Source organism: Rhinoraja longicauda, chromosome 25 (assembly GCF_053455715.1).
Source record: "Rhinoraja longicauda isolate Sanriku21f chromosome 25, sRhiLon1.1, whole genome shotgun sequence".
NCBI classification, from domain to species: Eukaryota; Metazoa; Chordata; class Chondrichthyes; order Rajiformes; family Arhynchobatidae; genus Rhinoraja; species Rhinoraja longicauda.
Genome location: NC_135977.1, coordinates 4703243 through 4727459, shown reverse-complemented (window position 1 = coordinate 4727459; position 24217 = coordinate 4703243). Strand labels below are relative to the sequence as shown.

At 52.2% G+C, this 24217-nt stretch overlaps 1 protein-coding gene across 2 annotated transcripts in view; it reads right to left on the bottom strand.

Moving 5' to 3' along the window:
- Positions 1–24191, bottom strand: part of hps4 (HPS4 biogenesis of lysosomal organelles complex 3 subunit 2) — a 52482-nt gene extending 28291 nt beyond the window's left edge. For both annotated transcript variants that reach the window (XM_078421558.1, XM_078421556.1), the window contains exons 1-7: positions 23883–24191; positions 12255–12345; positions 10037–10180; positions 8943–9050; positions 5911–6027; positions 3430–3524; positions 1169–1241 (exon numbers count right to left, since the gene is read on the bottom strand). In XM_078421558.1, coding sequence (XP_078277684.1) covers positions 1169–1241; positions 3430–3524; positions 5911–6027; positions 8943–9050; positions 10037–10180; positions 12255–12345; positions 23883–23947 — 693 coding nt within the window. In that variant the 5' untranslated portion in view covers positions 23948–24191. The remainder of the gene's footprint in view (positions 1–1168; positions 1242–3429; positions 3525–5910; positions 6028–8942; positions 9051–10036; positions 10181–12254; positions 12346–23882) is intronic.
- Positions 24192–24217: the final 26 nt, after the last annotated feature.

The following is a 24217-nucleotide window of genomic DNA, read 5'->3' as shown; positions in this document are numbered from 1 at the left end:
GTTGCGTGCCGCTGCTCCCCACCGTCTATGAAAGAAACACCAGCTGCGCTGGTGTGTTTCTATGTCGCGAGCCTGTTTCAAAATGGCCGCCATCGATGTGGCAGTTTGGCGTTTTTTTTAAAAAGTGGCAGGCGGATGGGCGCCATCTTGGCCGCGCGGTCGGTCGCTCACCGGTGTGGAAACCCGATTTACCGAGCCGGCGCGCTTCGTCTTTGCCGCGACCAGCGCATCCGCCTTCTCCGCAAAATCCATCGGGTCCCCGAACGGGACGTCTGCTAGAACTACGCGGACGTCCTCTGGCAGCTTCTCGCGGAATGCCTCCTCGAACATGAGGCATTTGGTGTGCTCTCCCGCCAGAGTCATCATCTCCGTCATGAGGACCGACGGCGGTCGGTCCCCGAGCTCAGGTAAGTGCAGGAGTGTGCTGGCCCGCTGTTGTTGGCTGCGGCCGAAGGTTTTCAGCAGCAGCGACTTGAGGCCCGCATACTTGCCGGTTTCTGGCGGGTCGGTGACGTACTGCGCTACCCTTGCGGACGTCTCCGACGGCGGGACGCTCAATAGGTGGTAGAACCTGGTTTCGTCCTCCTTTACACCCCGGAGGTGGAACTGGGCCTCCGCTTGGGCGAACCACAGGCGTGGTTGGTGGGCCCAGAACGGGAGCAGATGAACGCCGACTGCGTTCGGTGTCGATGCCTCCTGATGGGACATCTTGGTGATCTGTGATCACGTCGGGGTCACCACTATGGCGAGTCGTAAGGCGATGTGCGTTGAGGTAGACGTTTATTAGAAGGCTAACAACCGTGACAAAACCAACGCTGTAAACGACAAACAACCATAAATTCAACTGTCTTTCTTGGGGTTCAAAACCAGACTGATTGTCCCCTCTCCTGCGCAACACCTGACCTCTTCGACCAATCAGAGGGTTCGATGGTCTGGATCAATCCCTGTGCCCCTACACGGGTACATTGGATAGGACAGGTTTGGAGCGATATGGACCAAGCTCAGGCAGGTGGGACTAGTGTAGCTGGGACATGTTGGCCGGTGAGGGCAAGTTGGGCTGAAGGGCCTGTATCACTATGACTCTAAATCCCACCTATTCGCAGAATTGAACTCTGATTTAAAGTATTTACAGAGACCTCCCTAAATAAACAATGACTCAACAACTCACCTGACTGCAAGCTCCGGGCTGGTATGCCTGTATTTTGGCTGTTATTTCTGGTGGAAGTTGAGAGCTCACTAGTCTGTGAACATTTAAACAGAAGAGTATATTAACATACAGAACACTGGGTGATCGAGAGACATAGAACATTGAATAGCATTGGGGGGAACAAAAACTGCAGATGCTGGTTTAAATCGAAGGTAGACACAAAATGCTGGAGTAACTCAGCGGGTCAGGCAGCGTCTCGGGAGAGAAAGGATGGGTGACGTTTCGGGTCGAGACGCTGCCTGACCCGCTGAGTTACTCCAGCATTCTGTATCTACCGTTGAATAGCCTAGCACTGAATAGCCTGGCTCGAAGGGCCGAATGGCCTCCTCCTGCACCTATTGTCTATTGTCTAGCACAGCCTGCAATATCTGTGCTGAACATGACGCTGGCCCGAATTAATTCTCTTCTGCCTGCACACAGTCAATGTTGCATCCCTTCTTTGCTGCTCATGTCTCTGTCTTACTGGCTCTTAAATATTGGTCTGCGCCTGCTTCCACCAACCCCCATCGCTTCTGTGTTCCAAGTTCCAACTCCAGAGAGTTGTGAAGCTGTGGAACTCTCTGCCTCAGAAGGCAGTGGAGGCCAGTTCTCTGGATGCTTTCAAGAGAGAGTTAGATTGGTGATGGCACTGTGGTGGTGGGCCGGATCTCCGACAACGATGAGAAGGCCTACCGGGAGGAGGTGGCTGATCTGGCACTCTGGTGTCAGGACAACAGCCTCCTCTTGAATGTCACTAAAACTAAGGAGCTGATTGTGGACTTTAGAAGGGCTAAACATCCAAGGACGTACACGCCACTGGAGATAAATGGGTCTACTGTGGATAGGGTGAGCAGTTTTAAATACTTGGGAGTCCGCATCACAGAGGATCTGACTTGGGCAACGCACATCGCCGCACTGGTGGGTAAGGCAAAGCAGCGCCTTTACCACCTCAGACAGCTGAGGAAATTCAGAGTGTCTCTGAGGATCCTTCATTGCTTCTACTCTGGGGCTGTAGAGAGCATCCTGTCCGGCAACATTACAGTCTGGTTTAGGAACAGCTCTGCCCAGGACAGGATGGCCCTGCAGAGAGTAGTGCGTTCGGCAGAACGCACCATGGGAACTACACTCGCCCCCCTGCAGGACCTATACATCAGGAGGTGCAGATCCAGAGCAAGTAAGATCATGAGGGACCCCTACCACCCCAGTAACGGACTGTTCCAGATGCTAGGGTCAGGCAAACGCCTCCGCTGTCACGCTGTGAAAACGGAGAGGATGAGACGGAGTTTCTTCCCACAGGCCATCAGGACTGTCAACGTTTATAACCCCAGAGACTAAATTTTGTCTACACTATAGTAACTTTATTTAGATGCTGTAACTGTAATTCTTTTTTGTGCACAATCTGCAGGCATTGCCACTTTCATTTCACTGCACATCGTGTGTGTGTATGTGACAAATAAACTTGACTTGACTTGATTGAGCTCGGAATGGCGGGACTGTCATATGTTGAAAGACTGGAGCGACTAGGCTTGTATACACTGGAATTTAGAAGGATGAGAGGGTATCTTATCGAAACGTATAAGATTATTAAGGGGTTGGACACGTTAGAGGCATGAAACATGTTCCCAATGTTGGGGGAGTCCAGAATCAGGGGCCACAGTTTAAGAATAAGGGGTAGGCCATTTAGAACTGAGATGAGGAAAATCTTTTTCAGTCAGAGAGTTGTGAATCTGTGGAATTCTCTGCCTCAGAAGACAGTTGGCAACCGGGAGATCCAGCGGACTGAGCCTGCGCTTGGCCTCGCCGATGTACAGGAAGCGGGCCACATCAGGAGCCCTGGAAGCAGTAGACGAGGTTAGAGCAGGTGCATTGTAAATGGATGCCGGGGTGCTGCATGGGTTTCAGCAGGTGGCTGCGCGGTGGCGCAGAGGGTAGAGTTGCCGCCTCACAGCGCCAGAGACCAGGGTCCCATCGCCGATCATGAGTGCTTGCCTGTGCGTTCTCTCCGAAAACCTGTGTGGTTTTTGTTCTCCGAGATCATCGGTTTCCTCCCGCACTACAAAGACGTACTGGTTTATAGGTTGATTGGCTTGGTATAAATGTTTTTTAAAAATGGTCCCTGTTGTGTGTAGGATAGTGTTAATGTGCGGGAATCAATCGCTGGTCGGCGCGGACTCGGTGGGCCAAAGGGCCTGTTTCCGCGCTGTGTCTCTAAACTAAACTAATAACGTGGAGTGTGGACTCACAGGTTAGTGTACAGGATACAGCCGGCCAGAATCTCAGGGCAACGCTGACAGCTCTGTAGAATGAGGGCAGCTTTCAGCAGCAACAGAGGATCCACCTGGTGAAGAGAGACGTTCACAAGTTATAGGAGCAGAATTAGGCCATTCGGCCCATCGAGTCCACTCCGCCATTCAATCATGGCTGATCTATCTCTGCCTCCTCATCCCCAGTTTCCTGCCTTCTCCCCACAACCCTTGACACTCGTTCTAATCAAGAATTTGTCCATCTCTGCCGAAAAAATATCCACTGACTTGGCCTCCACAGCCCTCTGTGGCAATGAGTTCCACAGATTCACCGCCCTCTGAGTAAAGAAGTTCCTCCTCACCTCCTTTCTAAAAGAGCGCCCATTAACTACGAGGCTGTGACCTCTGGTCCTAGACTCTCCCCCACCAGTGGAAACATCCTCTCCACATCCACTCTATCCAAATTTGCTCACAGTACTCCAAATGCGGCCTGACCAACGTCTTATCGAGCATCAACATCTCTGTTTTTGTATTCCAGTCCTCTTGACAGAAATGCTGGCAGCAAACTTGCCCTCTTGATATAAATGATCGCGTTGGTCAGGACCATTTCACAAACCAAGGGCAACCATGCAATGCTTGGTCCGCCTAGGCCTACGCGATCTCCCAGTTGCCGAACACATCAGCTCCCCTTGATGGAGAGAGAAAGGAACTCATGGTAGGAGTGTGGGTTACCTTAAACTGGAAAATGTAATGCTTAGTTGGGGCGGCACGGTGGCGCAGCGGTAGATCTACTGACTCACAGCGCCAGAGACCCGGGTTCCATCCCGACTACGGGCGCTTGTCTGCACGGAGTTTGCACGTTCTCCCCGTGACCTGCGTGGGTTTTCTCCGAGATCTTCGGTTTCCTCCCGCTCTCCAAAGACGTGCATGTTTGTAGGTTAGTTGGTTTGGTAAAAAAAAATTTTTATCTCGAGTTTAGAGATGCAGCGTGGACACAGGCCCTTCGGCCCACCGGGTCCGCGCCGCCCAGCGATCCCCGCACATTAACGTTATCCTACACCCATTAGCGACAATATTTACATTTACCAAGCCAATTAACCTACAAACCTGCACGTCTTTGGAGTGTGGGAGGAAACCGAAGATCTCGGAGTAAACCCACGCAGGTCACGGGGAGAACGTACAAACTCCGTACAGACAACGCCCGTGGTCGGGATGGAACCCGGGTCTCTGGCGCTGCGAGGCAGCAACTCTACCGCTGCGCCACCGTGCCGCCCGTGTGCGTGTGTGTGTGTGTATGTGCTCACTGGAATTTAGAAGAACGAGGGGGGGGGGGGGGGAACCTCATTGAAACTTTATCGAATAGTGAAAGGCCTGGATAGAGTGGTTGTGGAGAGGATGTTTCCACTAGTGGGAGAGTCTAGGACCAGAGGGCACAGCCTCAGAATTAAAGGACGTTCCTTTAGGAAGGAGATGAGGAGGAATTTCTTTAGTCAGAGGGTGGTGAATCTGTGGAACTCTTTGCCACAGAAGGCTGTGGAGGCCAAGTCAGTGGATATTTTTTCGGCAGAGATAGATAGATTCTTGATTAGTATGGGTGTCAGAGGTTACGGGGAGAAGGCAGGAGAATGGGGTTAGAAGGGAGGGATAGATCAGCCATTGATTGAATGGCGGAGTAGACTTGATGGGCCGAATGGCCCAATTCTGCTCCTATCCATTTAGAGTCACAGAGTGATACAGCATGGAGCATGGAAACAGGCCCAAGTGCATGTAGGATAGTGATAGTGTGCGAGGATCGCGGCTCGGCGCGGACTCGGCGGGCTGAAGGGCCTGCTTCTAAATCTAAATCCCATCTCTAAACGGAACTAAGCGTGTCAGGTGGGTGGGTGACGGTTTGGGTCGGGACCCTTCTTCAGGAGAATGTTCCCAATGCTGGTGGGGAGTCCAGAACCAGGGGGGCCACACACAGTCTAGGAATAAAGGGGAGGCCATTTAAAACTGAGGTGAGAAAAAACTTTTTCACCCAGAGAGTTGTGAATCTGTGGAATTCTCTGCCACAGAGGGCAGTGGAGGCCAATTCACTGGATGGATTTAAAAGAGAGTTGGATAGAGCTCTAGGGGCTAGCGGAATCAAGGGATATGGGGAGAAGGCAGGCACGGGTTACTGATTGTGGATGATCAGCCATGATCACAATGAATGGCAGTGCTGGCTCGAAGGGCAAAATGGCCTCCACTTGCACCTATTTTCTATGTTTCTATATAATATAGGTTCACACAAAATGCTGGAGTAATTCAGCGGGACAGGCAGCATCTCTGGATAGAAGGACTTTTTGGGTTGAGACCCTTCTTCAGAGAGCTTTTTGTGTCTATCTTCAGTTTAAAACAGCACTTTTTTCTATGTTTCTATGTTTCAGTCTGAGCCACTGAGCTACCCCAGTACTCTGTGCCTTGTTTTGCAAAGGTTAGTAAGTGCCCGTGGATTACATCAGTCCGGTCCAGGTTCCACAGGGAGTTGAACGTACGATGCAGGCCGCCGCTGTTCTGCTGGATGTGCCGCATGTAGACATCCCAATGTCGGGCCAGCGCGCCTTTCTCCCGCACCTGCGGAAGTAAATACAAAATCTGTACACGATTCGCAAAAGCCACAGGCTGTACACAAGGCAGGCTCCGTCTGAGGAAGGGTCTCGACCCGAAACGGGGGAGAAGAGGGGATGAGACTGGTCCTTGATGATGCTGCTGGCCTTGCCGAGGCAGCGTGAGGTGTAGATGGAGTCAGTGGAAGGGAGGTAGGTTTGTGTGCATGATGGTCTGGTCTGCGTCCACAACTCTCTGCAATTTCTTGCGGTCTTGGATGGAGCCGTTCCTAAGGCAAGTAGAACAGGGATCTGATTAAACGGCAGATGCTGGTTTAAATCGAAGATAGACGCAAATTGCTGGAGTAACTCAGCGGGACAATAAACAATAGGTGCAGGAGGAGGCCATTCGGCCCTTCGAGCCAGCACCGCCATTCAATGTGATCATGGCTGATCATTCTCAATCAGTACCCCGTTCCTGCCTTCTCCCCATACCCCCTGACTCCGCTATCCTTAAGAGCTCTATCTAGCTCTCTCTTGAATGCATTCAGAGAATTGGCCTCCACTGCCTTCTGAGGCAGAGAATTCCACAGATTCACAATTCTCTGACTGAAAAAGTTTTTCCTCATCTCAGTTCTAAGACTCAGTTCTAGGACTTCAGACTCTGAGGAAGGGTCTCGGCCTGAAACGTCACCCATTCCTTCCCTCCAGAGATGCTGCCTGTCCCCACTGAGTTACTCCAGCATTTTTGCGTCTCTCTCTGAAAGCGAGGTTTCTAATCTAACTGAACGTGGGACAAATCACTGAGGTAGCGGCCTTCATTTAGTTTCAGTTTAGTTTACGGTCACGTGTACCGAGGTACGGTGAAAGGCTTTCTGTTGCGTGCTAACCAATCAGCAGAAAGGCAACGCACGATTGCAATCGATCCATTTACAGTTAACGACGAGAACCAGAGGACTGGAGTAGCTTAGGTGAGAGGAGACGAGATTCCTCCTGAGGAACCTGGGGCAGCCGATGCAAACTAACGCGGTCACGGGGAGAACGTGCAAAGTATGATTTTACCGGATCGCATGCAACAACAAATCATTTCTCTGCATCTGGGTACATCAATGTCGTCCCTTTGGTGCTGATGGAAGAGGTTCCATTGAAACCGGTGTTATATTTTTATAGTTATTCACATTTTAAAGTTTAAATCTATCTCCTAGGGAGGGAGGGGGGAGGGGTGGAGGGAGGGGGGAGAGGAGGGAGGATGAGGGGGGTTGAGGGGGATAGAGTGGGGGGAGGGAGGGTAAGGGAGGTAGGAGGATGGGGAGGGGTGAGAGGGGAGAGGGAAGGAGGGAGGGGTTACGGGTGATGGAGTGGTGGGGGAGGGGAAGGGTGGATGGGGGGGGGTAGGGGGAGGGGGGGAGGGGAGGGGGGGGAGGGGAGGGGAAGGAGAGGGTGCTGCACCAATGCAGGAGAGGTTTTGGACCAACTTGGTCTAGTGTGACAATAAATTTCACACATAGGGCGGTGGGTGTACGGAACGAGCTGCCAGATGAGGTAGTTGAGGCTGGGACTATCCCACCGTTCAAGAAACAGTTAGACAAGTACATGGATAGGACAGGTTTGGAGGGATATGGACCAAGCACAGGTAGGTGGGACGACTGTAGCTGGGACATGTTGGCCGGTGTGGGCAAGTTGGGCCGAAGGGCCTGTTTCCACGCTGTATCACTGTATAACTCTATGACTCTAAATTATCTTTTAGTTGAGTTTAGTTTATAGAGATACAGCGCGGAAACAGGCCCTTCGGTCCACTGAGTCCGTGCTGACCAGCGATCACCCCCCCAAACTAACACTATCCTACACACTCTAGGGACAATTTACAGTTTTACCAATTAACTTACAAACTGCACGTCTTTGGAGTTTGGCAGGAAACCAGAGAATCTGGAGAAAACCCTCGCAGGTCACGGGGGGAACGTACAAACTCCGTACAGACAGCACCCGTAGTCAGGATCGAACCTGCGTCTCCATCGCTGTGAGGCAGCAACTCTACCGCTGCGAAACTCATGTTTCTGGGTACCGCTGCAACAAATTAATCACTGCAATATAAATATTGTCTTGCGGGCAGGTGGCACGGTGGCGCAGCGCTAGAGTTGCTGCCTCACAGCGCCAGAGACCCGGTTTCGATCCTGACTACGGGTGCTGTCTGTTAGGAGTTTGTACGTTTTTCCCCAGTGGGTTTTTGCCAGGTGCTCCTGGTTTCCTGCCACATCCCGTGCAGGGATTGCAGCGTAGGTTTACTAGGTTAATTCCTGGAATGGCGGGACTGTCATATGTTGAAAGACTGGAGCGGCTGGGCTTGTATACACTGGAATTTAGAAGGATGAGAGGGGATCTTATCGAAACATATGAGATTATTAAGGGGTTGGACACGTTAGAGGCAGGAAACATGTTCCCAATGTTGGGGGACATGTCCAGAATCAGGGGCTACAGTTTAAGAATAAGGGGTAGGCCATTTAGAACGGAGATGAGGAAAAACTTTTTCAGTCAGAGAGTTGTAAATCTGTGGAATTGTCTACCTCAGAAGGCAGTGGAGGCCAATTCTCTGAATGCATTCAAGAGAGAGCTAGATAGAGCTCTTAAGGATAGCGGAGTCAGGGGGTATGGGGAGAAGGCAGGAACAGGGTACTGATTGAGAATGATCAGCCATGATCACATTGAATGGCGGTGCTGGCTCGAAGGGCCGAATGGCCTACTCCTGCACCTATTGTCTATCCCAAAGACCCGCAGGTTTGTAGCTTGTTTGGCTTCTGTAAATTGTCACTCGTGTGTAGGACAGTGCTAAGTGTACGGGTGATCAATGGGTTAGCGTGGACTCGATGGGCCGATGGGCCTCTCTCCGTGCTGCATCTTTAACGTTGTGTAGACATTTTAAACTGGGATACAAATGTAAAGCATTACCTTGTATATATGCTTGCTGGCTCCATTGTAAAATGTAAAGACGCCTATAAGATGATCCAGAGCGTGCTTGCAGCTCACATCGGGGACATCTATGCCACATCCAAGAGCCTTTGATGGAGCACAGAAGACATGTATATATTTAATTACAAAATGCTGGAGTAACTCAGCGGGACAGGCAGCATCTCAGGAGAGAAGGAATGGGCAACGTTTCGAGTCGAGACCCTTCTTCAGACTGATGTCAGGGACGACGACAAAGGAAGGATATAGGTAGAGACAGGAACACAGTGGGAGATCTGGGAAGGGGGAGGGGAAGAGAGGGACAGAGGAACTATCTAAAGTTGGAGAAGTCAATGTTCATACCACTGGGCTGCAAGCTGCCCAAGCAAAATATGAGGTTCTGTTCCTCCAATTTCCAGTGGGCCTCACTATGGCACTGGAGGAGGCCCATGACAGAAAGGTCAGACTGGGAGTGGGAGGGGGAGTTGAAGTGCTCAGCCACCGGGAGATCAGGTTGGTTAAGGCGGACTGAGCGAAGGTGTTGAGCGAAACGATCGCCGAACCTGTGTTTGGTCTCGCCGATGTAGACATCTGGAACAGCGGATACAACAGATGAGGTTGGAGGAGGTGCAGGTGAACCTCTGTCTCACCTGGAAAGACTATTTGGGTCCTTGGATGGAGTTGAGGGGGGAGGTAAAGGGACAGGTGTTGCATCTCCTGCGGTTGCAGGGGAAAGTGCCTGGGGATGGGGTGGTTTGGGTAGGAAGGGACGAGTGGACCAGGGAGTTACGGAGGGAACGGTCTCTGCAGAACGCAGAAAGGGGAGGGGATGGGAAGATGTGGCCAGTGGTGGGGTCCCGTTGTAGGTGACGGAAATGTCGGCGGATGATTTGTTGGATCCGCTGGCTGGTGGGGTGGAAGGTGAGAACGAGGGGGATTCTGTCCTTGTTACGAACGGGGGGAGGGGGAGCAAGAGCGGAGCTGCGGGATGTAGAAGAGACCCTAGTGAGAGCCTCATCTACAATGGAAGAGGGGAAGCCCCGTTTCCTGAAGAATGAGGACATCTCTGACGACCAGCAAAGTTATATCGTACGTACCCAAAGATACTCTCCCGACACTTGGATGGCAAACTTCAGCTTCCGCAGGCGGATTAGCGAGGGTGGCCTTCCCGAGATCTCAGTAACACAGCACACCACACCAGCCACCTGCCCGCACAGCAATTCCTGTTGATCAAGGGTGACCTGCTCGAGAGACGGGGGGGGGGGGGGGGATAAACAAAATCACAGGCGGCCCCTCGACCTACAATGGGGGTAACGTTCCGATAAACCCATCCTAGACCGAGAATAGCGTACGCCGAAGCATGGTGAGGTGAGGGGGCACCTGTACATTTACGTAGCAATCTCGGGTTGCCACACAGGGCGGCAGGCACGGTGGCACAGCGGTAGAGTTGTTGCCTCACCACCCGGACCGCGGGTGCTGTCTGCACGGAGTTTGCACGCTCTCCCCGTGACCGTGTGGGTTTCCTCCGGGTGACAATAGGGCAAAGGGAAATATTGGTAGCAACGTTTATTGAAATTCAGCGAGTTGATGGTGCAGGGACCGGTATTTTGTCTTGTTTCATGGCGGTCGGTGCTCTGGGATGACGGGACATTTGATGGCGGGTTTTTGTGGATCTCTTGGTAGACAATAGGTGCAGGAGGAGGCCATTCGGCCCTTCGAGCCAGCAACGCCATTCACCGTGATCATGGCTAATCATTCTCAATCAGTACCCCGTTCCTGCCTTCTCCCCATACCCCCTGACTCCGCTATCCTTAAGAGCTCCATCTAGCTCTCTCTTGAATGCATTCAGGGAATTGGCCTCCACTGCCTTCTGAGGCAGTGAATTCCACAGATTCACAACTCTCTGACTGAAAACGTTTTTCCTCATCTCCGTTCTAAATGGCCTACCCCTTATTCTTAAACTTTGGCCCCTTGTTCTGGACTCCCCCAACATTGGGAACATGTTTCCTGCCTCTAACGTGTCCAACCCCTTAATAATCTTATACGTTTCGATAAGATCCCCTCTCATCCTTCTAAATTCCAGTGTGTGCAAGCCTAGTCGCTCCAGTCTTTCAACATATGACAGTCCCGCCATTCCGGGAATTTTAGTTCCGGTGCTCCGGTTTCCTCCCACATCCCAAAGACGTGCGGGCTTGTAGGTTAATTGGACCTCTGTAAACCGCCCCCAGTGTGTGGGCAGTGGATGCGAAAGTGGGATAAACATAGAACTGGTGTGAACGGGTGATCGATGGTGAGAGTGATCTAAAGGACCTGTTTCTATGCTGCATCTCTACACTGAACTAAAGGGCGGCACTAAAGTGGCGAGGTGGTAGAGCTGCTGCCTTACAGCACCAGAGACCCAGGTTCCATCCTGACTACGGGCGCTGCCTGTATGGAATTTCGACGTTCTCCCTGTGACCACGTGGGTTTTCTCCGGGTGCTCCGGTTTCCTCCCACACTCCAAAGGCGTGCAGGTTTGGAGGTTGTCCCTAGCGTGCGTAGGGTAGTGTTGATGTGCGGGGATCGCTGGTCGGAGCGGACTCGGAGGGCCGAAGGGCCTGTTTCCGCGCTGTATCTCTAAACTAAACTCTAAAGACATAGAGGTTTGTAGTTTAATTAGCTTGATATAAATGTGGAAAATTATCCCTAGCATAGGACAGTGTTAATGTGTGGGGATCGCTGGTCGGAGTGGACTCGGTGGGCCAAAGGGCCAGTTTCCGTGCTGTATCTCTAAACCAGACACTCTATGTACATGGACCTTAACAAAGTCTTTCACCAAGACGGCACGGTAGCGCAGCGGTAGAGTTGCTGCTTTACAGCGAATGCAGCGCCGGAGACTCAGGTTCGATCCTGACTACGGGTGCTGCACTGTAAGGAGTTTGTACGTTCTCCCCGTGACCTGCGTGGGTTTTCTCCGAGATCTTCGGTTTCCTCCCACACTCGAAAGACGTACAGGTATGTAGGTAAATTGGCTGGATAAATGTAAAAATTGTCCCTAGTGTGTAGGATAGTGTTAATAATGTTTGTGTGCGGGGATCGCTGGGCGGCGCGGAGTTGGTGGGCCGAAAAGGCCTGTTTCCGCGCTGTATAGATATGATATGATATGAAGACCTGTATGGTAGCCTTCCAATACAAATCTCAACAACATAACACACCAGACCACGACCTGACTGACCAATGCAGTTTGGCATTTTTTTAACGTTTACATAAAAATCAGCCTCTCCCTTTCCCTCCAAATAATCCTGTTCCCCCCAAAATATGAATAAGCAACCTCACCTGTGACGGATAAAAATAATAGATGCCGGCACTCGTTGGATCACCCTCCTCCTCAACTTTTGAAGAATCATAAAGGAAAAAGTAACTGCACCTGAAGGAAAAGAGGAAAATGAAAGGAGGAAGGTCAGATGCAAATGTATACATGCTGATAACTGTACCACTACTAACTTCAATTATAAACTAGACGGGCGTGGACTCGTTGGGTCCAAACCTCTCCTGAGGGCCCAGCAACCCTCGCCCAACTGCCGACCCGTTGCAATCAAATGGCGATCTCAAAATGGCGATATCGAAATGGCAACCCTCCCCTAAATGCGCACGCGCGGATCCGGCGGCCATCTTAGACAATAGACAATAGGTGCAGGAGGAGGCCATTCGGCCCTTCGAGCCAGCACCGCCATTCAATGTGATCATGGCTGATCATTCTCAATCAGTACCCCGGTTCCTGCCTTCTCCCCATACCCCCCGACTCCGCGATCCTTAACAGCTCTATCCAGCTCTCTCTTGAATGCATTCAGAGAATTGGCCTCCACTGCCTTCTGAGGCAGAGAATTCCACAGATTCACAACTCTCTGACTGAAAAAGTTGTTCCTCATCTCCGTTCTAAATGGCCTACCCCTTATTCTTAAACTGTGTGGCCCCTTGTTCTGGACTCCCCCAACATTGGGAACATGTTTCCTGCCTCTAACGTGTCCAACCCCTTAATAATCTCATACGTTTTGATAATATTCCCTCTCATCCTAAATTCCAGTGTATACAAGCCTAGCCGCTCCAGTCTTTCAACATATGACAGTCCTGCCATTCCGGGAATTAACCTAGTAAACCTACGCTGCACGCCCTCAATAGCAAGAATATCCTTCCTCAAATTTGGAGACCAAAACTGCACACAGTACTCCAGGTGCGGTCTCACTAGGGCCCTGTACAACTGCAGTCTTACGTAAGTATTAGGTCAACGGGCCCCAACTGCGCAGGCGAGGACCCGGCGGCCATCTTATGTAAGTATTAGATCAATGGGCCCCAACTGCGCGGGCACGGAGCCGGCGGCCATCTTACGTAAGTAGTTGATCAACGGGCCCCAACTGCATAGGCGCGGACCCGGCGGCCATCTTACGTACATATTAGGTCAACGGGCCCCAACAGCGCAGGCACGGACCCGTTGGTTCCATTGTGACGTCGAACATAGAGGTATTACTGCGCCGCAGGCATGGCTGACGGGCAGGGCAAGTGTGAGCGATTTATTAAAGATTAAAAAGTCATTTATTAAAGTTTATTAAAATATAACAAACATTTGAACCGCAGGTCAACGGTGAGTAAAGTGGGCCTAAAATTGTTGCGCTATCGTGTAGCGTTTTGGCTGTATTTCGGGAACAAACTAATATACAAGATGAGAGTTTTAGTAATATAATAGACACACTACTATTGAACAGAGAGCAGTACAGCACAAGAACAGGCCCATCGGCCCATAATTCCCATGCCGTACATGAAGCCAAGTCAACTAATGTCCTCTGCCGACATATGATCCATATCCATCTATTCCTTGCACATCAATGTGCCCGTCTAAATCCTCTTTGGGCGGCACGGTGGCGCAGCGGTAGAGTTGCTGCCTTACGGCGCCAGAGACCCGGGTTCGATCCTGACCACGGGTGGTGTCTGTACGGAGTTTTCATGTTCTTTAGTTTAGTTTAGAGATACAGCGCCGAAACAGGCCCTTTCGGTCCACCGGGTCCGCGCCGACCAGCGATCCCCGCACACTAACGCTATCCTACACACACACTAGGGACAATTTTTATATTTTACCATGACAATTAGCCTGCAAACTTGTACGTCTTTGGAGTGTGGGAGGAAACGGAAGATCTCGTAGAAAACCCACGCAGGTCACGGGGAGAACCTACGACCTCCGTACAGACGGGTCTCCGGCGCTGCATTCGCTGTAAGGCAGCAACTCTACCGCTGCGCCACCGTGACCGCCCATAAATATCCACGCCCATTCTCCCTGTGACCACGTGGGTTTTCTCCGGGTGCTCCGGTTTCCGCCCACAGTCTAATCCAGCTAATACTGTCTAATCCACGCAGGTCATCTGGTAAACCTCAAGACTCGAGGTTAATCACTTCAATTATAAATACACCACTATTGAACAGAGAGCGGGTACAGCACAGGAACAGGCCCTTCGGCCCACAATTCCCATTGGTGGAGCGGGAGCACGTGGCCGCTGGCTGGGTGGGGTCATGTGGGGCGCGGGGCGGTGACGTCACCCATTGTCCTGTATTTGGGAGTGAGGAAGTTGGCAACCCTGGTAATGGGGTAGAGGTGAATCGGACAGTACCCTAGCTAATGGAAGGAATTCCATTTGTAAGCCTGATATATAAACGACAGCACGGTAGAAGTCATGAAAATCTTTAAAATGGGGCCTTTCTCACCCTTCTTGAATGCTGCCCTTGAGAACTGGGCCAGATTCCAACTCATTCCACAGAATCAAATTCCTTTCTAATTTCACATTCCCTTTCCTCATGCAGTCCATAAACCTTCATCACGAGTTGGTGACCTTCGGTCACGGGGCGCCCAGAATCCGTTGGAATTAAAAATTATCACTCAAATAATCCATCCGACTGTGTAAGTTTCAAAAAGCAAACGTCGTAAAGTTACACAGCATGGAGACCGGGGTCTCGACCCGAAACGTCACCTGTTCCTTTTAGAATCATAGAAAAATAAGTGCAGGAGGAGGCCATTCGGCCCTACGAGCCAACACCGCCATTCAATAGACAATAGGTGCAGGAGTAGGCCATTCGGCCCTTTGAGCCAGCACCGCCATTCAATATGATCATGGCTGATCATTCTCAATCATTACCCCGTTCCTGCTTTTTCCCCCATACCCCTTGATTCCGTTGGCTCTAAGAGCTAAATCTAACTCTCTCTTGAAAACATCCAGTGAATTGGCCTCCTGTGGCAGAGAATTCCACAGATTCACAACTCTCTGGGTGGAAAAAAAACGTCCTCATCTCAGTTCTAAATGGCCGACCTCCTATTCTTAAACTGTGACCCCTGGTTCTGGAATTCTTAAACGGTGACCCTTGGTTTTCTCCAGAGATGCTGTCCGACCCGCTGAGTTACTCGAGCTTTCCGTGTCCGTCTGCAGAGAAACAGGCCCTTCAGCCCAACTTGTCCGTACCGACTAAGCTGCTTAACTGAGCTCGTCCCACTTGCCACTACCTATCCCACATCCCCGCCACGCCTCTCCCATCCATGTACCTTCTCCAAGTGTCTTTTAAAGGCGGTGGCACGGTGGCACAGCGGTAGAGTTGCTTTCTTACAGCGAATGCAGCGCCGGAGACTCAGGTTCGATCCTGACTACGGGCGCCGTCTGTACGGAGTTTGTACGTTCTCCCCGTGACCTGCGTGGGTTTTCTCCGAGATCTTCGGTTTCTTCCCACACTCCAAAGACGTACAGGTTTGTAGGTTAATTGGCTGGGCAAATGTAAAAACTGTCCCTAGTGGGTGTAGGATAGTGTTAGTGTGCGGGGATCGCTGGGCGGCGCGGACCCAGTGGGCCGAAGGGCCTGTTTCTGCGCTGTATCTCTAAATCTATAAAAATCTAAATCTAAATGGCATGGATATACCCGTCTCTACCCACTACCATATCGGCACCAACCTGTGTGAAAAAGTTTGAATTGAATTGAATGCAAGTAACAGTGAAATTCTTTGCTTGCATACCTTGCCAAGGTATGCAAATAGACGCCACATAAAGGGCGCTGACAAAGTTACAAATCCCCCCCCCCCTCCGCCGTGTCAGTTCCCCCTTTGTTTCCCCTCCCCCTCTCACGGAGGTCCGCCCACGCCAGGTCCCCATTATCCATTGTTCGACCCCCTTCTCTTCTCGGGGGTCCCCCCACGCTTCTTCAGTCCGAAGAAGGGTCTCGACCCGAAGCGTCACCCATTCCTTCTCTCCAGAGATGCTGCCTGTCCCGCTGAGTTGCTCCAGCATTTTGTCCGTAAATCAGCATCTGCATAATCTCCTCCCTGCACGACGCAAGTTGGAACCTGTTCCTCGTTCAACTATTCTGCAAGATTGCTTAGACAGAAGCAAGCCGGCTTTCGAGAGTCTTTCATTTTGGGCTCCAGGCTAGGGGTTGGTAACTGTGTCAGCATGTGATAAATCCCATGATTTTATAAGCTGAAAAAACAATCATGTTTTTTCTCAGTCATCAAAGTCAGAGCACATCAGTGTCATAGAGTGATACAGCGTGGAAACAAGCCCCTCGGCCCAACTTGCCCTCACCGGCCGACGTATCCCAGCTACCCTAGTCCCACCTGCCTGCATTTGGTCAATATCCCTCCAAACCTGTCCTATCCACGTACCTGTATAACTGTTTCTTAAACGTTGGGATAGTCCCAGCCTCAACTACCTCCTCTGGCAGCTCGTTCCATACACCCACCACCCTTTGTGTGAAAAAGTTACCCCCATTACGTCTTTTCCCCTTCACCTTAAACCCATGACCTCCAGTCCTCGATTCCCCTACTCTGGGCAAGAGACTCTGTGCGTCTACCCGATCTATTCCTCTCGTGATTTTCCAGTGCTGGAAAACTAAAATGAAATAAAACAGAAAGATCTGGAAATATTCCCCAAGTGTTTGTGGAGAGAACCACAGAGTTAATGTTTCAGGTCAATAACCTTGCATCAGAAATCACAGTGGCACAGCGGGTAGAGCCGCTGTCTCACAGCGCCAGAGACCCGGGTTCGATCCTGACCTCGGGTGCTGTCTGTGTGGAGTTTGCACGCTCCCCCTCAGACCGTGTGGGATTCCTCCGGGCGCTCCGGTTTTCTCCCATTTCCCAAAGACGTGCGGGTCTGGAGGTTAATCGGCCCTTCGAGCCTGTACGCACCGCCATTCAATATGATCATGGCTGATCATCCAACTCAGTATCCCGTACCTGCCTTCTCTCCATACCCCCTGATCCCTTTAGCCACAAGGGCCACATCTAACTCCCTCTTAAATATAGCCAATGAACTGGCCTCAACTACCTTCCGTGGCAGAGAATTCCACAGATTCACCACTCTCTGTGTGAAAAAAAACGTTCTCATCTCGGTCCTAAAAGACTTCCCCCTTATCCTTAAACTGTGACCCCTTGTTCTGGACTTCCCCAACATCGGGAACAATCTTCCTGCATCCAGCCTGTCCAACCCCTTAAGAATTATGACAGTTGGCAGATCAATTTACCCTCCTGGGACATCGTATCGTATCGTTTAGTAAAATTTGGAGGAAGACACAAAGAGTTTTTCAAGAGCTAGTGATCGGTTAAGTAAAGGTTTAGTGATAGGTTCAGTAAATCCACAATAAGATGTTCTTTAAATTAGCAGTCTTGGTTTTGACAATGCTGTTCTAATGGAAACATAGAAGCGTTACATTTCCACTGCAGTGGAGAATATTCTTAGACCTTGTGTCAGTATAAAAATCGTTCTGCAGAAAGTTCCCGACCCCAAACGTCACCCATCCTTTTTCTCCGGAGATGCTGCCTGACCCGCTGAGTTATGTCATAAGGCGGTAGGTAATAGGATCACAAACCTTTGACATTCGCTTTTGCTAAGGTTTCTGATCCGTGGTCGGCTCGCCAGCAGCGGCACCTAACCCTCATTTCGGAGTTCACGACCGATGTCCGTCATATTGCGGGTAGGCTGAATGCCGTTGCTGATGCCCTGTCCCGGCCGGCCATTCCCTCCGTAGCCGTGGTTGGTGACCATGTGGATTTCCAGGAGCTAGCGGAGGCTCAGCGCCTGGAAGGAACTGCCGCGGTGTACGCCTCCACAACCTCGGGACTGCGTTTAGAGCAGGTGGCGTGTGGCCCCACAGGTATCAAGTTGTGGTGCGACGTTACTCTCCCACGCCCTCGCCCGGTGGTGCCGGCCGCTCTGCGGCGTAAGGTTTTTGAGGCCATTCATGGCCTGGCACATCCGTCCATCAGGGCGACTTCAGCCATGGTGGCCGACCGGTTTGTCTGGCATGGCCTGCGGAAGCAGGTGGCAGCCTGGGCACGTGCCTGCATTCCGTGCCAGACCTCCAAAGTCCATCGTCATGTCCAGCCCCCGCACCAGACATTTGAGGTTCCCCCCGCCCATTTTTTCCACATCCATGTGGATTTGGTGGGTCCATTGCCCTATTCTAGGGGTTACACTCATCTACTGACGGTGGTTGATCGGTTCACTCGTTGGCCGGAGGCGCTCCCGTTGTCGGACACCTCGGCGGCCTCCTGTGCACGGGCCCTGGCGTTGCATTGGGTGGCTCGTTTCGGGGTCCCGGCTATCATTACTACAGATCAGGGAGCCCAGTTCACCTCGTGTCTCTGGGCCGCGCTGGCGCAGCTGTATGGTGCTTGATTACAGCAGACCACCGCCTATCATCCCCAAGCCAACGGGATGGTTGAGCGTTTCCATCGGCAGCTGAAGGCGTCCCTCTGTGCTCGCCTGACTGGCTACGATTGGGCTGACCAGCTGCCTTGGGTCCTCCTCGGCATCCGTACGGCCCCGCGGGCGGAACTGGGCACATCTTCGGCCGAGCTCGTCTACGGTTCGCCCCTGCGGGTGCCGGGCGATATTCTCCCTTCCACTCCCGCCTTGCCGCCATCCGTCACGTCAGTCTTGGGCTCCCTCCGGGAACGGGTGGGTTCTCTGGCTCCAGTCCCCACCTCTAGTCACGGAAGCACAGCAGTTCACGTTCCTTCGGAATTGCGGAGCTGTGATTTCGTGTTTCTTCTGAAAGATTGCCACCGTCCCCCTCTGCAGCCGGTTTACCAGGGCCCGTTCCAGGTGCTCAAAAGAGGGACTGTAACCTTCACCTTGCAGGTAGGAAATCGTCAGGAGCTGGTTTCAGTGTCCCGTCTCAAGCCGGCCCATTTAGACCAGGACCTCCCCGTGTCGGTGGCTCAGCCGCCGCGCCGGGGCCGGCCTGTGGCTGCTCGACTGGTCCCGTCAGTGGCGCCCAGTTTACCACCTTTTGGGCCTCCGCCGCCTATGGTTGGTCCCGGGCTGCCGTTGTTCATCAAGTGCCCCACGTCACCTGCACCCGCCGCTCCGGTGAACCTCCCATCGCCTCCAGCGGCGGCGTCCCCCCCGCCTCCTGTCACACTGGGGGTATCGGTTTCCCCTATCCGTACACGTTCTGGGCGGGATGTTCGGCCGCCCGTGAGGTATGGTTTCGAGGGTTCTGGGGGGGGGTCATGTAGGGACATAGGGATTGGCCAGGTAATAGAACCCTCGGATTGGATTACGGTCACGGGGTAAGGAAGCGCGGGGTATTTAAATGCTTGGCGCCAAACCAGATTGGAGATTAGATTAGTAAGTGAAGTAGTGTTTGTCCAGGAAGAAGTCTGTCGCGTTTGTTACGGGTTTGATACTAATAAAGGATTCAGATAAAACCACTCGTCTGGACTCACTACAACCTCATATTTCGCTTGGGCAGCTCACACCCCAGCGGTATGAACATTGACTTCTCTAACTTCAAGTAACCCCTGCAATCCCCTCTCTCTCTCTCTCCATCCCTCCTCCACCCTAGTCGTCCTGCTAGTACCACCGATCGCAACCATATATCCCTTCGTTATCACCTCTTCCACAGCCAACAATGGACCATTGTGGGCTCCACCTTTCCTTGGTCATGGGTGCCGGCTCGGAATTTATTCTGAACATTTTCATGCCTCTAGTTTCTCTCCCCCCCCCCACCCCTGACTCTCAGGCTGAAGCTGGGTCTCGACCGGAAATGTCACCTGTTCTTTTGCTCCAGAGATGCTGCCTGGCCCGCTGAGTTACTCCAGCATTTTGCATCTATCTTCAGCGGAAAGACTATACGTGAGGCATTGATAGAGTGGATGTGGGGAGGATGTTTCCACTAGTGGGAGAGTCTAGGACCAGAGGGCACAGCCTCAGGATTAAAGGACGCCCTTTTAGAAAGGAGGTTAGGAGGAACTTCTTTAGTCAGAGGGTAGTTAACCCGTGGAACTCATTGCCACAGAGGGCTGTGGAGGCCAAGTCGTGGATATTTTTAAGGCAGAGATAAAACAAATTCTTGATTAGAACGGGGGTGGGTCAAGGGTTATAGGGAGAAGGCAGGAAAATGGGATTGGGAGGCTGAGATCAGCCACGATCGAATGGCGGAGAGGACTCGATGGGCCGAATGGCCTAACTCCACTCCTAAAACTTGTGAACTTGTGGTTACAATCAGGCTGTTCACATTTCCCCTGACAAACAGGAAGTAGGGCAGAACTTCACATAGTTTCAATTGCTAGTCTCAGCTTGATTCACATGCACCTAAAGTTCACGGGGGAGAGTGGGGGGGGGGGGGGGGGGGGGGGGTGGGGGGGAAGAGGAAGCCAAATGATGAGACAAGATTTTTTAGGAGGAACTTAATAAAAAACCTTGATCTTGGCAAGCAGAAGAGAGCCCACTATCAATTCCTGGTGCTGTTTAGCCTAGTGGGACCACAGTGAAATGTTCCCCATACCTTGTTGTTATGAAATAACCTCCGGTGGCAAAAAGCCTGTGTTTTGAGATGTTCCCGGTTGTCCGGGGTTACGGGGAGAAGGCAGGAGAATGGGGTTGAGATAGATCAGCCACGATTGAATGGCGGAGTGGGACTCGATGGGCCGAACGGTCTAATTCTGCTCCCACAACTTATACTACACTCCAGATTTCAACTCAGTTTAGTTTAGATATAGACAATAGACAATAGGTGCAGGAGGAGGAGGCCATTCGGCCCTTCGAACCAGCACCGCCATTCAATGTGATCATGGCTGATCATTCTCAATCAGTACCCCGTTCCTGCCTTCTCCCCATACCCCCTGACTCCGCTATCCTTAAGAGCTCTATCCAGCTCAGGTGGAAACAGGCCATTCGGCCCACCGAGTCCGCGCCGACCAGCGATCCCCGCATGTTAACACTATCCTACACACACTAGGGACAATTTACAATCATAACCAAGCCAATTAGCCTGTACGTCGTTGGAGCGTGGGAGGAATCCGGAGGAAAACCCATGCAAGGCACGGGGAGAACGTACAAACTCCATAGTCAGGATGGAACCCGGGTCTCTGGCGCCGTGAGGTAGCGACTCTACCTCTGCGCCACCGTGCCGCCCTTCTGTGGCATCTGTGAATTCCACAGATTCACCACCCTCTGGCTAAAGAAATTCCTCCTCATCTCCATTCTACTTACCCAGACATCAAACGATACTAGGAGCCTTCAGTGAATCTGCTTCCCCAAGTTATAGGAGTAGAATTAGGCCATTCGGCCCACCGAGCTCTACTCCGCCATTCAATCATGGGCTGATTTCTGCCTCCTAATCCCATTTTCCTGCCTTCTCCCCGTAACCCTCGACACCCGTCCTAACAATAAACGTAATACTTAATAAAGAGATCTGTGAGGCAGTCAGAAATGGCCTCCTGTGTAAGTGGTTCTGTCGGTCCATGAAGACTGGGGAATTAACAAAACAATTCCCATTATGTAACACAGTTTGCACAAAAACCTGGATATCTCATGCAGCAACCTAAACAACATCAGCAATCAAAGATGATGAAATCTTCATTGTGCGATGTGTTTGCATTGATGATAGACTGGAGATGAGGGGGGAGTCCTATTGAGACACCATTTAGACCAGAGATACAAAGCACGGAAACAGGCCCTTCGGTCCAACGGGTCCGTGCCGACCAGCGATATTAACACTATCCTACACACACGAAGGACAATTTTTACATTTACCAAGCCAATTTACCTACATACCTGTGAGTGCGGGAGGAAACCGAACATCTCGGAGAAAACCCACGCAGGTCACGAGGAGAACGTACAAACTCCGTACAGACAGCACCCGTAGTCGGGATCGAACCCGGGTCTCTGGAGCTGTAAGCGCTGTAATGCAGCAACTCTACCACTGCGCCACCTGTGCAGCCACTTAGTGTCCCTTTGTGGAAACCAGCATCCGCTGTTCCTTGTGTAAACCAGCCAGCAACTGCTGTTCCCTGTTGCTGCAAGTCTGGTCTGTGTGATGCCAATGGGCGACATCTACAACTCTCTGCAATGTCTTGTGGTCTTGAGCAGAGCAGTTCCAAACCAAGCTGTAATGAGGAGGTAGGGTTGCCAACTGTCCCGTATTAGCCGGGACATCCCGTATTTTGGGCTGAATCGGTTAGTCCTGTACGGGACCGCCCTTGTCCCGTATTAGGCCCGGGGGCGCTGTAGGCCCGGATGCTGTAGGCCCGGACACTGTAGGCCCGGACGCTGTAAGCCCGGACACTGCAGGCCCGGGCGTCGCCTAATGGAGGTTGCCTAGCAACCCGCCTCCCGGGCCCGGGAGGCCGCCATTGTTGGAGCGGGAGCAGGTGGCCGCTGGCTGGGTGAGGTCAGGCGGGCCACAGGGCGGTGATGTCATCTTGTCCCTTATTTGGGAGTGAGAAAGTTGGCAACTCTATGAGGGGGGACCTCGTTGAAACTTACAGAATTGTGAAAGGCCTGGATAGAGTGGATGTGGAGAGGATGTTTCCACTAGTGGGAGAGTCTAGGACCAGAGGGCACAGAATTAAAGGGCGTACCTTTAGAAAGGAGATGAGGAGGAATTTCTTCAGCCAGAGGGTGGTGAATCTGTGGAATTCATTGCCACAGACGGCAGTGGAGGCCAAGTCAGTGGATATTTTTATGGTGGAGTTTGATAAGATTCTTGATTAGTATGGGTGTCAGGAGTTACGGGGAGAAGGCAGGAGAATGGGGTTGGGAGGGAAAGATAGATCAGCTATGATTGAATGGTGGGGTAGACCCAATGGGCCGAATGGCCTAAATCTGGTCCTATCCCTTGTGAACCCTGTGTAAGGAATATAATAAACGAGAAAACCCTTGTTATAAACCCTGTGTGTTTTATTGCTGATTGGGAGAGGGAGTGGGAAGGGGGGGGAAGGAGGGAAGGAGGGGGAAGGGGGGGGAAGGAGGAGGGAGGGACGGGGGTTTGAAGGGGGAGGGAGGGAGGGACGGGGTTTGAAGGGGGAGGGGAGGGAGAAGGGGAGGGAGGGGGTGAAGGAGGGGGGAGGGATGGAGGGGGAAGGGGGAGGGAGAAGGGGGTGGAAGGGGAGGGAGGGAGGGGGAGGGTGAAGGGGAGGGAGAAGGGGGGAGGGAGAAGGGGGTGGAAGGGGAGGGAGGAGGGGAAAGGTGGAGGGAGAAGAGGGAGGGAGAAGAGGGAGGGAGGGGGAAAGGGGAGGGGAGGGATGGAAGGGAGGGGAAAGGGGGGAGAAGGAGGGGAGGGAGAAGGGGGATGGAGGGAGAAGGGGGAGGGAGGGGGATGGGGAGGGAGGGGGGATGGGGAGGGAGGGAGAGGGGGAAGAGGGAGGGAGGGGGAAAGGGGAAGGTAGGGGGAGGGATGGAAGGGGTAGGGGAGGGAGAAGGGGGGGGAGGGAGGGAGGGAGGAGGGGGAAGGGGAGGGAGGGAGAGGGAGGGAAGGGGGGAAGGGGGGATGTTGTCTCAACCTGAACTGTCCACAACTCCTTCCTCTCCCCCCCACAGACGCTGCCCAGCCCCCTGCAGATTGGATTGACTTCGCAACTCAATGCACGCCCGATGGATTGGTCTGCAAGCCGCCCGAATCACAAGCAGACAGACACACACCCAGACTTACCATGTTGTTGTTGTTGATGTTGTTGTTGTGCCTCCCTGGTCTGTGGCTGAGACAGCGGTGGCCATTTACTCAAGGCTCTCTCCGCAAAGCGCAGCAGACATCAGACGTGGTGGTGTGGACTTGCAGGGGGACGGATTCCACAGTCATGCAGACACACACACACACACACACACACACCACACACACACACACGCACAGAGAGAGAGGTGGTGCTCGCGTTCATTCACGTCCTGGCATTGAGGGTGAGCTTCACCACCGATCTCCAGATGTGTGTGTCTCTCTCTCTCTCTCTCTCTCTAGCCTGTCAAAACACAACACAAAACACACAAAACTCT